We start from the raw sequence: 17989 nt of genomic DNA, 5'->3' as shown, positions 1-17989 counted from the left end.
TCTTTTCCTAGTTTATTATAGGCAAGTGTTTTCTCAACATAACTTAGCACATTCTTAACAATTCCAATTCTATTTACGCTTTTCAAATCTTATAAAATAAATTGTAGAAATTTTATTTTGCCACCTTAGCATTTTTTTAAAAAAATTTTGTCTCAAAGTACAACACTGATACCAATGCAGATTTTTGATTATTCATTTTCTTATTAGAATCTGAAATAAATTTGCCTTGTGACCTTAGTTCTTACAATTTCTGTTGCTCTGGTTTGTAGAGCTCAGTGAGAAACTTAAAACTTCCATCGAACTGAACTGAACCAGAAACTTTTCTCTCAGAGCACAACAATGATACCAATGCAGATTTTTATTTATGTTCTCATTAGTATCTATTATAATTTTGCCTGGAGTGGTGACCTTGGTTCATACAATTGTTTCTTCAGTTGCTCTTCCTTTTAAGTTTAGTGACTAAAACGGAAAACTCAAATCTTCCACCAGAGCTGGTGTGCTGGATGATGCTTTATGTGCTTAACAGCAACAGCTTAAGTAAGCACTCTATAATGCAATAATCTAAGTCTACAAATAGAAAATTCCAAAAAGAAATTAAATCACAAAATTTCCTATTTGTAACTTAAATATGGATGTTTAGAAAATGTTTCAAATAATATAAACCGGCACACTTCTATTAAGTTTCTTGAATTATGTCCCTTTATAACTAGGATAAAAAGTAATGTTACAGATAGAGCAGATGGTTATTGACTGAGCCTAATAGCAAACAGTTTATTAAATAAAAGTAACAAACAATGACATCAACAAAACATATACTAGCAGTCCTTGGAGGTAAAATCTGCACAAATGAATACAGTAATTAACAGTATAACAAAACATGGACAGCAACATGTCATTCCCTTTCTAAAGCAACTGACAAAAATTTTCAGCTACTTGTACTTCACCATCAAATGGTTGGCGTAGCCAGTGTGTTCGCAATTCTTTGCCACAACTCCTTTTTGCAGGATTTGGTGCGCCTCAAGCTCTGAAGAAGTTCATTGAATTGTACAATCCCTCCTGGTGTAAGCTGAAATGCAGTTCTTGCACTGCGGATGATGCTGACAAACTCATCATATTCAGCTGGAGTAATGTGATACATTTTGAAATGTGTACAAGCTGTGAACCTAATGATGCAATTAAAAACAAAAAATTAAGTACTGTATCATTATACAAATAATAATTGTAATACAAGCACAGAATTGCAGATTGTTTATCATTATAAATCAACAATTGTTTACTTTCTTGCAAAGCTGTTAACATTTTGAAACAAAAACTTTCAGTTCCCATGTAACAGGGCCTGCGGTAAGGATTTCAAATTATTATCCAGCAAATTAACCAAATATTAAAGGTAATCGCTAATATTTGAAAGTCTATGCCAAATGCAAATCTTAACAATTTATTATGATTCATTTTTTTCCTATAGAAAACTATTTTACGGTAGTTTGCTCCAGGCTTATACTACTTGGACCCAATTGGTTATGCGCCGCATCTACCGAAAACTATTATAATCGAATAAAAAATACTTATTCATTCAGAAAAATTCATTTTGACATAATTTTGAGGATAGAGTTAAATATATATATATATCTTTTTTTCCAATGGAAAAAATCATTCACCAAATTTACGATTTTATTGAATTTTGTGAGGTGGCGAATGCTTAGCGCAGGCTCTAGGAATAATTTATTATCTAATACGATACAAGAATTTATCTAACATAATTTTTTATATTCCACTTTTAAGAGGGGCAGCATTATTATTCTACCATTACAGTTGTTATGATACTATATCAGTTAGAAATTTATTTGCAATTCTAAAGATTAAGAAAAAAAAATATGAGAAAAATCAGATTATATTAGTTGTTTAATAATGAATACACCAACAAAAAATAGCTTTAAATGTTAGCTTACAATTAGAACATACCAATAAATAGAAAAAAAAACAGCACATATAAATTGATATAAAAAGTGAATGTCAATGAAGGCATTTTCAGTAGACTATTAGTATATGAAAAACTATCTTTTAAAAAACTAGGTTAAACAACTAAAACTTTTCGCTTGATTACTTGATTACGTTGCGTTACAATGTATCATTAACTCTAACTTATCTCCTTAAATTTAGAAAACATGAAAAATAAATAGCTTGTTTTAAAATTATCTCCTCATTTTAATTTTGAAAATGTTTTAGTCACTTTTAGATAAAAATAAAAAAAAGTTTTGACTGCTGCTTAGATTTTATTTTATTTCAGCTCAAAATTATGATGAATAACAAAATAAATGTAGGTAATTTTATGATAACTATTACTAGCTTTTCTCCACACATTCCTTTAAAAAAATGTCAAGATAATGACTTATTACATTATTAATTCAGAAACAAATATCTTTAGGAAACTATGTTGTTTATAACTATTTTATTCATTGTTGTATATTAGATGAAAGGAAAGGGAGAAAAAGAAATACAATATGAATGCAAACACTTTAACAGCTATGCAGAACTTTTAATTTTAATGTGAATTTGAAACACGTTACATTTTATATAATTGCTGTTGTAGACTGTTCTGAACAAAGGAAAAAAAAGCACAGGTTAACCAAGATATAAATAGTATAATTTTTTAAAAAGAAAAGGAAGAAAAATTGCATACATTTGTTGACACTTTTGTATCAGTGGAGTGAGAAGATGTGAACGCAATGGTTGAGGAAGAGGCGGTGATGCTGAGCGAGCTAAATATTGTGCAGCTTCCACTACAATCTCATGCAATATGAATGGACTGGCAACACTGTTTACGGTGCAAATACAAAAATCTTGTAAATATGATGTTCCTAAAAACGGGAAAAATAAATTGGTTAATCAAGATGAATAAAATCAATAATGGTAATTCAAAAAAACTTTTTGCAAAAATTTTTCACTTTTTGCAATCTATTAAGCAATCATAAAATTTTGAAAAACATTCTTATCATGTTATATCAAAAGTTCACCAGCATTGTCAAAATTGTTATTTTTAAATGAATTTGCACACTTGTTTTTATAAGCTTAGAAAGTTTAATAACAGCAATGTGAAAATAAAATTTTGTGAGGATTAAGTCCTTTATAATTGTTCTTTGCTAAAATTATATAGATTAATAAAACTTTTTTAAGTTGGATAGTCTTAAAAATTAAACAAAATCTTTAGAAAAATAGTTAATGATAACTTAGAACTTACTAAGATTTCTTCTCAAAAATTTAAATCAGTAAAATTACAGGAAAAACAGCTTATGAAAGGTAATTTAATAGCATTATTGTTAACAGAAACCTTCCACCTCCCCATTCAGATGCAGACAAATTTTAAACTATTAAGAAACAAAGATATTTATTGAAAATTAAAAATTGGATAATTTTGTTTTCAAATTGCTGAAATTAAAAAGAGGATAAAAATTATATATACTTAGAAACAGGGTGCGATTTTGTTGACTAACAAGGAGCAAAAATAGCTAGAGCTTTTAACAGTTATTTATTCTTTTTCTGACCAATTTTTACAAGGCTTTTCAAATTTTGGTATTTCAATACAATACTATTATGATACGAGAATTTCATATTTGAGTAATCACTTTTTGACATGCTCAGTTTGTGATGTTTCTGATACAAATCTATTTTGGATAATTTTTTTGACAACTAATAATCTTTTTTAATTTTGCTACTTCCATTTAATTTTTCAAATGATTTACTCATTATTATGACTCACAAATTTCGAATTTAAGTTACGACTGCTGACATCTGGAAAATTAGAGATGATTCCATCATAAATTCACATTGTTATAGTTTTATCCGATAGTTTTTACATCAGTTAACTATCTTTTTTTCAAAGGAACCACATTTCCTGGTAAAAATACTGCATTTTGTCAAATGTGCCAAATTTAGAGCATAATTTTAATATAATATAATACAATATTATAAAACAGTGCTATTTAAACTTTCTTAATGGGTAAACATTTAAATTACCTGTTTTAATAACATTGCATTAACATGTAATTACCAATTTAATAATGGTTTTAATAACCATTATATGTTAAGATTTGTCACACATTTATGATTTTGTTGAATTTTCTGCTTCATAAAATGAAAATGTAATGTCACTTTACTTGCCTTGGTTTTGCAACAATAAATTTTCTTTTTGCATGAACAAACTTTGCTACTGACGTTAAAAAATGAAATCATGCCCTGTTTAGAATTTATATTGTTATAGTTATGTGTGGGAAAAATTGGAATTTTTAAAAGGACAAACAATATACCTCATAAATTCAAAATTTGAGTTTTATTATGTTCAAAACTAAAAAGATATTGCGAAGGTCATTAATTTGTTTGTGAGCATTAAATATGCTTAATAATTCTATTTAACAGTCACACTATCCCGGCAACAGAATGTAGATGTGAGAAAATAGGAGCTTTAAAAATACTGCATATTTTTTAAGGTATTCGCAATGCAACCTTTCTGATGTAATATCTAACCTTCATCTTCAATAGACCTGAAACTGATAGCAAGTCTTTTAACAGCTCAGGTAATTAAAAATAAGACCTAATATTAATGAGAAAAATAGTAATTTTTTTAAATTTAAGTTTGACTGGCAGAAAATAAGTTTTGAAAAAATAAAGTTATTTAACAGGAAAAAAAAGTAATAAGTGTGAGACATTAATTTAAATAAGGTACCAATGTAAATATTTCCTAACAAAAAAATATTTTAATACAATTTTAAAATATCCTCAAACATTTCAAAAAAAATTATTTTTCAATCTATGTATTCTCAGCACCCTACAATTATTATTAAAACAAAGCAAATGCATATTTTATAGATTCTAAGAAATTGCAACAAAATAATAATAAGAATAGTTCAAAAGTAAAGAAATCAAAACACAGACCTAATTTTTTAGCAATACCCAGAAGCCATTTTACATCCTCTCCATAGGGTGGGTTCCGAGCATACTTGGCTTGGGGTCTGTCATCATGAACACGACGTGCTAAAGTCTCCATAGCAAGCATACCCACTCGATAAGCAGCTAACAAATATCCCATTTGTCTCTGGTTTAATTGAGGAAGTGGCCCATGAATCTTAAAAAATAAAATTCAATCAGAAACATTTTATCTACTTTGATACAGACATTCCATTCCACTTCTCAGTTTTTATTACAGAAGTTATGTTTCTTTGGTTATAAATAAATTTTTTTTTTCTAGTTTATTGAAATATTTATCTCCAGTGACTGAAAATCAGGAATTTTAATTGATTATTAAGTATTTAAAAATTATTTAATGTGTGGAATAAAAAACTTAAATTATTGAGAATATTTACAAGGGATTGTCCACAATTTTCTAATGAATTAGAGAAAAACTTTTTTAATTTTCAATGAAAACTATTCTTTTTTTGTATTCTATTTATTTAGGCAGGTTATGTTAATTATTAGGTAATAATGTATTATGATTGTAAAACTTGGCAAACAAATAAATAAGGATTTCTGTGCTAACTATCTCCTCGCAATGCAATCTGGAAATTTTTCAAATAATTCTTACCTTAAACATAAGAAAATGTTCCAAAAAGGCTAAATATTAGCAGTAAAAAATTAGTGAAAGAGAAATAAGGATTATTACAAAGAACGTTTCGGGCATTTATATATATATATTTCAATTTCAATATCTTGAAGACAAAGGGAGGAACGTTAACAGCACAGAAATGGTGGGATCTAAACTGCCTACTTCGTTAAGACTCTAAAATGTTTTGACCAACAGCTTGATGTCGGCAATAAGCACAGTCTGCACATCATCACTCAATCATGACCAGGCAACTAGCCCTAATTTCAGAGCTCCATCTTTCAACAACCATGAAAGGAATGCCACGCAATTTTAACAATGGTCAAACGTCGTGGACAGCGCCTGAGCAGATACCTCTCTCGGCAAATACCAACAAGAGGACTTTCAGTCACAATAGGTTTAACGTGCACCTTGCTGTGTATACCCACTGGTTGTTTTGTTAACTGCCAGCTTACTACCCCCAGATCTCCAACCAGCCGTGTAAATGGCGCTTTAACTGATAGCACCCACAGCATTGCACATTGATTTAAAATCGAGTTGAGCAAACCCAGGCTATTACAATGAAATCTCAAAACCTTAACCGATACGTCATCCCGAGCTGTATTGTCTAATATAAAGACATAAAAAAGGAGTGAGGTATAATGTGGTGCTACAGTTTATAAGACTAAATTACCTGTGTCTGCTGAGGAGGTGGTATAGATGGAGGAGGAGGCTGAGTAACAACTGGATGGCCATTCATGGTAAGAACCGGAGTCGTCTGAGTTACCGAAGCTCTAGTCACAGCAGTACCAACAACCTGTCCTGGGTACATACCCGTAGCGGGATGACGAATATGAGTTGTATTAGCAACAGTGGGTGGGTAATAGGATAAGTTTGCTAATGGTGGATAGGGATAAGATGCTGGAGAAGGGACATATGCAGGATGTATGGGCACATGAGAGTGTGAAAATGGCATGTATCCGTATGCAGCCGTGGGATAGGCTAATGTGTATGACACAGGGGGGCAAGTTAATGGTGGGAGAACTTGAACAGATGGTACAGTTGTGATGACTCCTTCAACTTGACTCAAATGGATGTTGTGAGAAGAGACAACAGTGTGATCACATGTGGGTGGCGGCGGAGGTAAAGATAAAATATCATGAGAGATGATTTCTGAGTTTGAATGCCTTTCCGATTGATTACTGGGATGATCGTCTAAGCTCTCCTCATACAGTTCATACCTGAAAAAGAAATTTTTTTTAATAATTGAGGGATGATGAAGCCTAAGGCTTATGTGTAACTTGAGGCCCAACCTATACTAAATTATCCAAAATGTTCAGAAATATTGAACCTTTTTTTATAAAATTCAGTTTCAGTTAAACTTGTTTTTCAAAACTTAACAACAAATATTTATTTTAAAAATCTTAATTTTTTACAAAAATAATAATTCTATTAAATATTGATATTTGAATATTTTTCCAAATCAGTAAAATTTGCTGTACAAAACAATAAATGTTAAGTAATTGCAAGAACATACAAAATTTAAACAGCAAACATACACATTATAAATATCGCAAATAACAAATTAGAATTTTCCATTTTTAATAAATTTATTATAAATTTGCCAAACAAGATTCCTAAGAAATTATAACTGTTTTGAAGATGGTTACTGAAAATTAGATTAATTTTTTTTAAAAAAAAAAGAAAAAAAATTCTTATGCCTTAAGCAAAAGAAGATAATAGATAAAATAAGGGAGCTGGGTGAGGGACAGACGGAAATAACATGGTCAACTTTATATATTTTTTATTTTCAGAATTTTACAATTAAAAAATATATAAAATTTTAAAGATTCCAAAGGAAGATTGTAAATCCTTACATTTTTAAATATCTAATAGTCTTTTTTTTTAATGGAAAATCACAAAAATGAATTATACATTCATAAACTTTAGTGATCCCTTTTAGTGGGTCTTGATTTTTGGACCAGCCATATTAGCCCCTCTTAATCTAACCCTGATTAGTTTGGATGTAAAGCTATGGAATATGCATTACAACTACTTCTTATGCATGAGAGGCCATCAACAGAAACAAAGTCTACTTAAATAAGTATAAAGATGCACTTTAAGTATTGTGATGCGTGATATGAATTAATGTAAATCAGGGATGCACAACCATTTTTTGCCAGTATTCCATTAAAAATGCAAATACAGTGTTGCGTCCCAATATTAACATAATGCTGTAATTATAAACATGCGAGAAATATTTAGATTAGGTTTGAAAGTAATATGAATGAGTTACAAATGTACAATTAATTTTTTGCTCCCGTACAGATCATAATTAATGTAAATAAATTTGAACAAATAAACTTATTAGATAAAAAAAACAAATTATGATAAATTTCACATGCATACAACAAAAAATGCAAACTAAATTTACACTTATCCTAAAAATTAACTTTCATTATTATCCAGAAAACAAAATTTGTTCCTAATACAGCATTTAATGTGATGACTGTTTTGAAATGAGAATTTTGAAATGATACATATATTTTTTTTTAATATATATTCGTATTTTTTTCCTTCCTTTCTTTAAGTTTATTTGTAAAAGTTTATGAGTAAATATATTTTACTGCTAAATCTGAACTCATTGCATAAATAGAAATATAGCAATAAAATTTTTACATTTTGATACTTTGAGAAAGGCTATAAACTAGATCAGTAATTTTCTGATATAGATCATGGATGAAAAAAATAAAATTATGCACTCTTCCCTTTTATATTTTTATTAATATTTTAGACAATTCAGAGGCCAAGTAAAAAGGATTTGGGTACCATAGAATGTGCATCTCTGTAGATAATTTGAAACATTATATAACAAGTATTATACATCTAACAACTAAAGTAATAATCTATAATTATTTCAAAAAGTAACTAAACTTTATGAACTTCTCAATTTATATATAATAAAATTAATAGTTTTGCTTATTATAGTAGCATAACCCTCATACAATCATCCCTAGGACATTTTTCCTAAGTGGCTAAAAAATAAATAATTTCCTCAAATTTGAATTGTTTTTTCTTCTTATTTTTTCTCTCAACATAAACTACATTTTTTTCAATATAAAATTACGACTTCTAATATTTTCAATTGAAAAAAAAAATGAACTTACTGCATCTTAAATTTTTAGACTATTTGAATATTTTTATTTATTTCTTCAAACTACTCTTTTTATGCTCTATCGATCTCATAACCAAAAATATTCAATAAATTAAAGTGAAAAAAAAATTACATTTAAGAAATTCCAAACCTATTTTTTAATATTGTTAAATACCATATAGAAAAGAAAAATACAATGAATAATGCAACAACAAATATATAAACAAGAATTTTTTTAATAAAAATGCATACCATCTTCTTGCAACATCAAAAAGTACTTCAGGATAAACTCCACCACCCTTTGCAGCCGATTCCACAGCAAGACAAGCTCTTTCAAGCATTTCACTACTTTGTTCTTTGCACTGGATTAATGCTCGCTGTATTTCATTGGGATTCAAAGCATGAGCATGTGGCAAGCAAGACAAAGCTAACTCAGCAGCTGCACGCACCATTCTGGGATCTCTTCCTCGAGAAGCTCGATCGGCGAGTGATGCCACTTCTGGGGGAGTAAGATGGCCTTCCCAAGTTTCAATGAGGAAATTAATGGCTGTGCTGCCTATTTCCATTGCTTCACCTATAAACAGAATGTATTTAAAACAAAAGGAAAAATTGGAGTTTAAGAATCAAACAATATTAGAAATTGAGGATAAGTAAGTTTTAAAAATGAGGAATTTACATTTTTTAGTTCATAAAGCAATGAGTGAAACAAAATAAAATTTATATTAAAATTTTTTTTTTTGTTATTTCAAGAAAAACATAATTTTTTTCCTTCAAATTTGTAACAATATCATAATCTATTAAGTTACTGACACAGAGAATTATAATTTGACACAGCAAAAGCAGAAGTTTTAAAATGTTAAATACAATTCTTTTTTTAAAAAATAAGCAAAATTGGAAATATCTTTTTCTTTGTGTTGCATGGCACATAGAATATTCTTGTTGCATAAGTTTATTTGAGTGGTTTCAAGAAAAATAAAAAATATGTTAAAAATATGTAGCTATAAAGTTTTTGATCAAAATTTGTAATAAATTTGAATTTTGTGGAAAATTGCTAAGTTTTAAAACTAAAAAATTAGCTTTTATTAAAAAATTATTATTATTATTATTTTAGTACTCATAAAAAGTAAGCAATTGAAAATTTAAATAGAAAATTCCCTCAAATGCTATGGATATAAAAGCAAATTATTTAAGTTGTTAAATATTAACATTATAAATTTTTGAAAACTAACACATTTTTATAAATTGATACCAGTAAATTTTTGTCTAATGTCTAAACCATAGAAAGAAAACTGAAACCAAATTTTTTTTGAACTACCATTATCGGTAAAAAATTAACACAAATTAAATAATTCAATAGAATATTTCTTAATAAAAGAAACAAGAGCTATATTAAATTGTTTGAAAACAAGAGGTATATAAATGGTGATAAAACTAATACGATACACTAAGCTTCCAGAAAAATGAACAGTCAAATTTTTTAAAAAGGACAAAATAATTATGTTCTGAAATTAAGAAAAAAAAACTTAAAATAATAATAAAAACAAAACAAAACAATGCAGTTAGAATATACCTGTTATCCAGGAAACATGTGAAGAATATGTACGAGATAACCAGTTTGGAGAAACAGCATTGTGAAGACCTAAAGCATACAATCCAATTTGAAAGGCACACATGTGCAATGCTCTGTGAGGTCCTCTGTGATTCTGGCTTGCTGACGGCTGGGTGAAAAGAACAGCTGTTGAACTGTTACCACCAGCTTTTGTGAGGACTGTTTTTGCAAGTTCAAACATAAAATGAGCAGACGCCTCACTTGGCTGATTAGGGACACTAGGATAGGCCCGTTTTCCCTTAAACCTAATGAGAAGATATATCATTAATAATATATTTGAAGTTTTGCATCATTAACTTCAAAAATGCTACATCATAAATATATATTTAAAACAAAATCAAAATTTTGAAAAAAAGCAATTAACATTGGTGTATGGTGTTCGGTTTGAGCAGCAATATATTTGCATCTCACAGATACTGTAAAATTTATAAAGAAAAATGAGGAAATTTGAAGAACAGAAATAAATTACTATTTTATAGTTTTGTCAAATATTACTTATAAAAAGTCATACTTTTAATTCATTTTCTAAACAAGCATTTAATTTGTTAATAGTAATGATTTTATCAAATAAATATTAACGATTATAAACCTAAAAGAAAGTTTAATTTCCTTCAGAATGTGAAACTTCAAAGTAAACAGAGTAGTAATCTGTTTACTTTATTAGTATTAGTAACAATTAGAGTTGTGTTAGGTCCAACTTACTGCTGATTAAAAGTTTAAAAAAATTTTTTTTTAATTTTATTTATAACATTCTTAAAGAAAATTATTAACCTATAACGGTAAAGATAACAAATCATATATATTTAATTCTTTATAATCAAAATATTTTGTAAATAATAATAATAATTATTATTGTGTCATAAAAATTACAGATTTATTTTCTTATAAAACTAATTCACTCGCATGAAAATACCTTTTCCAAAAATGTCTAAAAGAAATGATGAGATTCAAAGAAAATATATTTATAGATTCTATAAATAAAAAAACAGAAAGATGTAAACATCTAAAACGCTTGAAATTAATTGAAAAATCAATATTGGGTGAAACAAGTACAATTTTTAAAAAATTATAATTTTTAATGGAGATGTTTTAGAAAAAAAATGCATTTGATGCATAAATTTTTATTAAAATGATTACTTATTAAGTGATTGTTTAAAAAAAATTTTGGTGGAAAAAAAAGATAAATGTAGAAATTGCAAAAAAACAAAAAAGAAAAAAAAAAAAAAAACACTTTAAAGTAAAATTACCTGGTATTCTTGATATTTGGAGTATTGGATCGAACATTATTTTCTGGTGAAGGAAATGTTGTAGGCAATCTAGTACCGTGAATCATAATTGGGAGGCTGGAAAAGAAAATATGCATTAAAATATAGGAAAATAATATATGTACTATCCATAAATAAATATAAAATTAATAATTATTTTTCAAGCTTGTATACATTTAAAATTGTCACTTAAGTGTAAAAAGTTTTTTAAAAAGCATTTTACTAAAAATAATATAATTGCTTAGTTGCTAAATTCACTAAGCGACATCTAAATTATCACTTGATAGGAAAAAAAAAATCTGAATGGATATTGAATCAAATTTTCTTTATCTGGGATAATTTTGCTGTCTTATGTGGCACTGCCAACCAGGCTATCATGGCCTGCAGAGCAATTATTGGAGGATGATAAATTGCAGCAATCAGGAGGCTCTGACTCCTAAGATCATTGATAGAGGAAAGGATGGAAAAATGAAAAAATGACTCTTAAAAAAATATCACAAGCATCTAAATATATTTATAATAGCAAACCTTTCTCCTTCTCGGGATTTAGATCGGGGAGCTTTATCTTCAGATGAACTGGAGGCAAATGAATCGCTACTCTCGCCACTACTACCACTATCACTTCCAGGTCCACATTGCTTTAGCCATGTACTACGTCTTACGACAGTAGGTGAGTTATCGCTGGATGTTGTTTCAGGAGCACTACTATCAATACTTGCCATTCCTAAAATAATTAATGCAACTGATGATTCATGAATAAAAATGTTTTAATTTGATGGAGAGCAAACTATTTAGCATATTTTAAAATCAATATGTTAGTAAAACAAAATACATTTAATGAACAAGAAAAACTTGTAATAGAGTCTAAATTAATATAAGGAATGTATATTTGTCAGATAGAGTTGAACCTTGCTCACCTGCTCAGAGAAGTAAACAGCATGCAGATATTTGATAAATATTACAAATCACAACTAAATTTGTCCCAGATTTAAAATCTGAATATAATAAACTTAACAAAAATGCATTATAGGCTAAATAAAATAGGCTAATATAGTAAATTTAAAATTAAGTAAAATATTTCATTCAATTACGACCTAAAAAACTAAAGTACAATGGATAGTAGTTCTTTACAAAAATTTATACTTGTTTAGGGTAATTTAGTATCAGTGATACTAAATGACAAGGAAAAATTAAAGATAAAAGTAATGATTCTATGGATAAATTTCACATTTTAAAGAAATTGCAATTTGAACTCAAGCAAATCTAAGGATAATATGTATATGCACAGTGTGCATAGTCGGGTATTCCATTACATACAACTCCTTCAACGCCCATATTTGTAACTATATGGTGTGTGCTATTTACTCTTAAAATGTAGAAAATATTATTTCTGTATACGTAAGCCTAAATTATATATAAATACCATTTAATTTATATAAAACAATTTACATGAATGCATCTCAGTTAAAGAAATAGATTATTACTTAAATGATAAACATGTTCAGTGCGACAAAAAAAGGGACTATCCTAAACAACTTTTGATCTAATGATCGAATCTTTCTATTAATGTTAACTTTACTTTTTGCGTACAATATCTCGAAAATCTTTATCTTTAAAGCAAATTGAAAATTTTAGCACACGGTTATAAAATTCATTTATCCAAAGAAAATTCCATGCAAAAAATAACTTAGAATAAATATTTATTACTATTTTATTTACTAATGGTTGGAAAAAGTTTGAATTGCAAAGTACATAACTTTTTACATTATTTTAAAGAGTAAAATTTTAAATGGCAAAATATTGAATTTGAGTGAAATCAGTCTTATAGTTCGTGAGAAATTAAATTTTTACAATACGACTTTCCGAATCCGTCTAAAAAAAGGTATGTTCATTCAGAGAAAGTATGTTTTTGTATCTGATTTCGTAACTTAAAATAACTTCTGCACTAATTTATTAGCATATTTGAGGTCACCTCCTCAAACCATTTAAACTACGTTCTAGAATGTTAATATCTGTTCAATTGATAAAAATTTATTCAGGGTGGTCCATTTTTTTATTCTGCGCACTGTACATACATATACATATAAATATTTGCCTTAATGTCATTGTTATAATTTGTTACATATATTATGTACAGAATTCATTTTAAAATAAATCAAGCTTTAAGTTGCTTTTTAAGACAAACATTAGAAAATTGCGTCATTACCTCCAGAATGCTTTTTAGTAGTACGGAAATTTGTGCAACGAAATTTTGCTTCCCATGCTTTATAATCCTCTTCCCAGCCTGGACTAGATGCTCCTTCACTATGCTCACCATTGTCTTCACCAGTTCTAAATAATAGTTATAAGCAATTTAAAAAACCTAGAGTAACACATTAAATATAGTTAAACAATAACATACCAAAGAAAAAAATATACATTAATTTTATTAAAACTTACATGCAAATTATGACAGCCCGTAGCAATATTATAACCGTCGTTAAACAGCCGACCCAATTTTATGGGTTTATGACTACTAATGTTCAACTCCGTAGCCTTGTAATTTTGAACCCAATCCAGAAGACAAGGGAACTCCTGGATCAAGTATTGGGAGAAATTTGCCTTTGTGGTGGACTTTTTGATGGAGCTAACCAGCATTTGCGTTACATGGAGAGGAAGACTACGAGAACCTCCCAAGGTTAGCCTGATGGCAAGGGGACTCTAACCCATGATCCATCTACCACTGTCAACTGGGATTCGAACCCAGTTCGCCTCATTGGAAGGCAAACGCTCTATCCCCTGAGACATCGCGGCTCCGTCCAGAGCAATAATAATAATAATTAATCAGAAATTTCTTGATAAAAGGTAGTAACTTTTATTGACAATTAAGACCATAAATACTCATGAAAAAACGAGCATTAAAGTTAAAAAAATAATAACATTTTTTAAAATAAAATAATAAGAGATTTCAAAGAATTTGATAGTGCTTTAACCTTTAGTAGGAAGAATAATTTTTTCTTGTACCTAATTTATGAGCCATAATCATTTAGCAGTAATTTTCTACAGAAAGGTGTTATCTTTTGATAATGCAGATCAAAAATACTTTACGAAAAATAAATGTATAAGTTCCCCCCCCCTTAAAATCCTTTTTTAATTGATTGAAATAAACTCTACATTTGGTCAAAATGACCTGGGCATTTTGTGGTACGGAAGAAGTGAGTCTTGAGGCATAATTAATATGAGGTTGATCTCCCTTTTGTATTGTAGCATTGTTCCATTGGTTTTTGATAGAAGACTATAAGAACTGACTGCCAGGCGTCCATCACAGCTAAAGTGAGTACCAGTAGTGAGAATGGCCAATAAGGTGAAGAATTTTTTTGAAACGTAGTTAATTATACCTAATCATGTAATGACACAGAAACTTTTTTTTAAATTCCAGGCTTAAACATCTGTATGACATTTTCCGCTAGAAGAGATAACTTATTTTTATAAAAAAAACTATCACATGAAATCTAATGACAAACTAAGTACATGTTTCAAATAAGAACAAAATAATACGAACCGATGTGATTGTCTCATGTCCCTCATTCGACTAGTTCCAGGGGTTGAGTTTTGAGCAGAAGGCAAGCTTCGAGGACGTACCACTGGGTTTTGACGATCTGAGTCTCTATGAGGGTCATTATGACCATTTTCTGTTTCGTCATGTAAATCTGTCTCATCTGTATCTTTAGTTATCCCATCATCGTTAACACTTTTCTCATCAGGCACTGTGCTTGAGCCATTACTTTGCTGTGAACTTGCAGGAGAAGAATAATAAACTGAAGAGGCTGGTGCCTTGTACATTTGATGTACTTCCTTATCCAGCAGTTTTTCCATGATCTTAAAATCAAAGTCAATATATTTAATAATCAATAGTTTAAGAAAATAAAACAATTTTCATTAAAATTTGAGAAACAATGAGACATGCTAAAGACAAATAAATTCACGAAATAAAGGAATATTACTTTCCAATTTCAATTAAAAAAATTTTTTTTTGAATTTTACCAACAGATAGACCAGTTTATAAATTTGTAATACTTCCAAACCATTAAAAGATTACTAGTAATCTGAAAAAAAAAAACAAACAAACAAAAAAAAAACAGGATTATTAGATTAAAACTTTACATTTTATTTAGATCTGAGGGCTAGTTAGGTGAGAGTGGGATAGTTGCATTATGGATGTAAAATTAGGGTGCATAGCCCAATTTTTCAACAAAAAATAAGCACCTTTTAAGTGCTTTTTAAGCACTCAAAATATATTTTTAAGCACAATTTATATTTTTATCATTATATTTTCATTATATTCACTATAATATTTTTATCATTAACAAAATGCAAAATACATGATAATAATAGAATAACCATTTTCTGACAAAGAACTCTTTTCTTGATTATATTAGCCATTAGATAAAGATTGAGTGGTTTTTCGGTTTGATATCGGAGGGTGGAAAATGAAGCTTGAAATTGAGAATATCTCGCAAAATGCAGCAGAGTTGCACATGAGAATGCAAGAATCTCACTGAACCCAGCTTAATGAACTCGCAAGTATTTCATCAAACATTTCAAATGATTAGTACTTTCATGCGCTATGGACCGACGGTACGCCGAAATAGATTGTGGATGAATTGTCGTTGAATAGAATAATGTGAAAAGTACTCTTTTGCATAATATGTGGCAAAAATCGACATGGTAGAGAAAAGAATCTCATTTTCGAAAAGGGAAAATTAAGCACTTTTCAAAAATACCCAACGAAAAAGCACCTCTAAGGGCTATTAAAAAATGAACCGAAAATAAGCACTTTTAAGTATTTTTTAAAAACGCTACGCACTATGATTAAAAACCATAAACTACCTTATATCTTTCCGGACAATATTAATAGACCTTTGTAACAGTAGACTGATGATAGATTTGCTATGCTACAAAAGCCATGTCATCAAATTTTCTAAGTTAATTAAATAATTACTGCTCCAATCTCGTGTAGAAAAGTTTTTTCACAACTGTGCACTTACTGTGAACTCTATTTATAGATCAATAAATTAGATTTAATATTTAGTTATTTACATTACATATATATATTTAAATTTTGAAGAGAATTTTTTTTAGATAATTAAAATTTCAATATTTTAATTGAAGTACTAACTACTTTTAAATGAAACTATAAGCTTAAGAAACATTTGATATCTATTTAAGCAAGAATTTCATTTTTTATAATTGGTTTAAATTTAAGAAACTTACTTAAAAATACAAGTTCAGTCTGCCTTAAGGAAGTTTAAAAAGTGATTCATGCTTTAAAAGCATTTTGAAAAATTAAAGCAGAAAGATAATTTCTGATGTAGCTGCAAACAATAAGAAACATACAGAGCTGACACATTTCTTAGCTATATTTTCAATCTTATAGAGCAAAATAAACTTTATTTTGTTAAAAGGGAAATAGCATGTGGATTTCATAGATAATAAAAATTCAAACTCAATTCCAAGTGTCACTGTGTTTCTAAATGTACCGAAAAATATAAAACACACAAGTTTTCTCACAAAAAGTTTTTTTATATGCTTATTAATTTAAAAAAGTTTTAACATTTTTATTATTAATATAGTATACTGGTTGACAATTTCAATACACATTTCAGGTTTCTTTTACCCATTAATTAAATGTGGTTAGGTTAAATAAGTAATTATTAAGTATAAACTAATTAAAGTATTTGGAACTTATTTTAATAAGACAGAATTTACTACATAATAATAGTAGTAGATATTCTTCATTGATGTTAAAAGCATAAACTATAAAATGTGGGAAAGATTATAAAAAATAAAAATAAGCAAATACCAAAGACAAATTTAGATTTAAATAAAATGCTAAGATTTTTTATTAAACAGTTGCAAAACCTGTAGCCCCCATTTACTAATCAATTCTTTCAAACAACATGAATTGTAAGAAACAAAAAGTTCCTACTTATTTTTAAAGCTAAATTTAATAAACTTAAAAAACATAAAAATTAATATTACATCAAAACTTGAAAATGCAGTTTTTCAGCTAAAACATGTTAAATTCAATTCAAATTTCTTTCTTAAAAAAATTAACGATCTAAGTAAATTTTTAAAAATAAAATAATAATTTTTTGACAAAAAAAAAAAAAAAAAGGTTAAGAACCCTTAATAATTTAGTTTTATTGAAAAAGATGAGCAAAACTTTGAATTATTATTTTTTTCATTAAAACTATTATTACACTTTGTTATGAAGATGCATACTAATTTTCTGTCATAATTTTTGAGACAAACTCTTGTAATACTAAGAAATAATAAAGTTGTTACTAAATGACAAGAAATAAAAAATCCATTGCAGCACCCGAAAGCCAAATTTTTAGGCCAACTTTTAA

General features: G+C 28.2%; 1 protein-coding gene across 2 annotated transcripts in view; it reads right to left on the bottom strand.

Moving 5' to 3' along the window:
• Nucleotides 1-17989, bottom strand: part of Dora (zinc finger SWIM domain-containing dorado) — a 61678-nt gene continuing 43689 nt past the window's right edge. For both annotated transcript variants that reach the window (XM_043047858.3, XM_043047860.3), the window contains exons 17-26: nt 15139-15455; nt 13804-13928; nt 12126-12321; nt 11580-11675; nt 10294-10577; nt 8976-9297; nt 6264-6810; nt 4927-5116; nt 2678-2855; nt 1-1163 (exon numbers count right to left, since the gene is read on the bottom strand). In XM_043047858.3, coding sequence (XP_042903792.2) covers nt 947-1163; nt 2678-2855; nt 4927-5116; nt 6264-6810; nt 8976-9297; nt 10294-10577; nt 11580-11675; nt 12126-12321; nt 13804-13928; nt 15139-15455 — 2472 coding nt within the window. In that variant the 3' untranslated portion in view covers nt 1-946. The remainder of the gene's footprint in view (nt 1164-2677; nt 2856-4926; nt 5117-6263; nt 6811-8975; nt 9298-10293; nt 10578-11579; nt 11676-12125; nt 12322-13803; nt 13929-15138; nt 15456-17989) is intronic.

The sequence above is a fragment of the Parasteatoda tepidariorum genome, chromosome 10, assembly GCF_982258835.1.
Source record: "Parasteatoda tepidariorum strain Cologne lab strain chromosome 10, Ptep-v5.0, whole genome shotgun sequence".
In the NCBI taxonomy this organism is placed as follows: Eukaryota; Metazoa; Arthropoda; class Arachnida; order Araneae; family Theridiidae; genus Parasteatoda; species Parasteatoda tepidariorum.
This window is presented reverse-complemented; position numbering and strand designations above follow the sequence as displayed.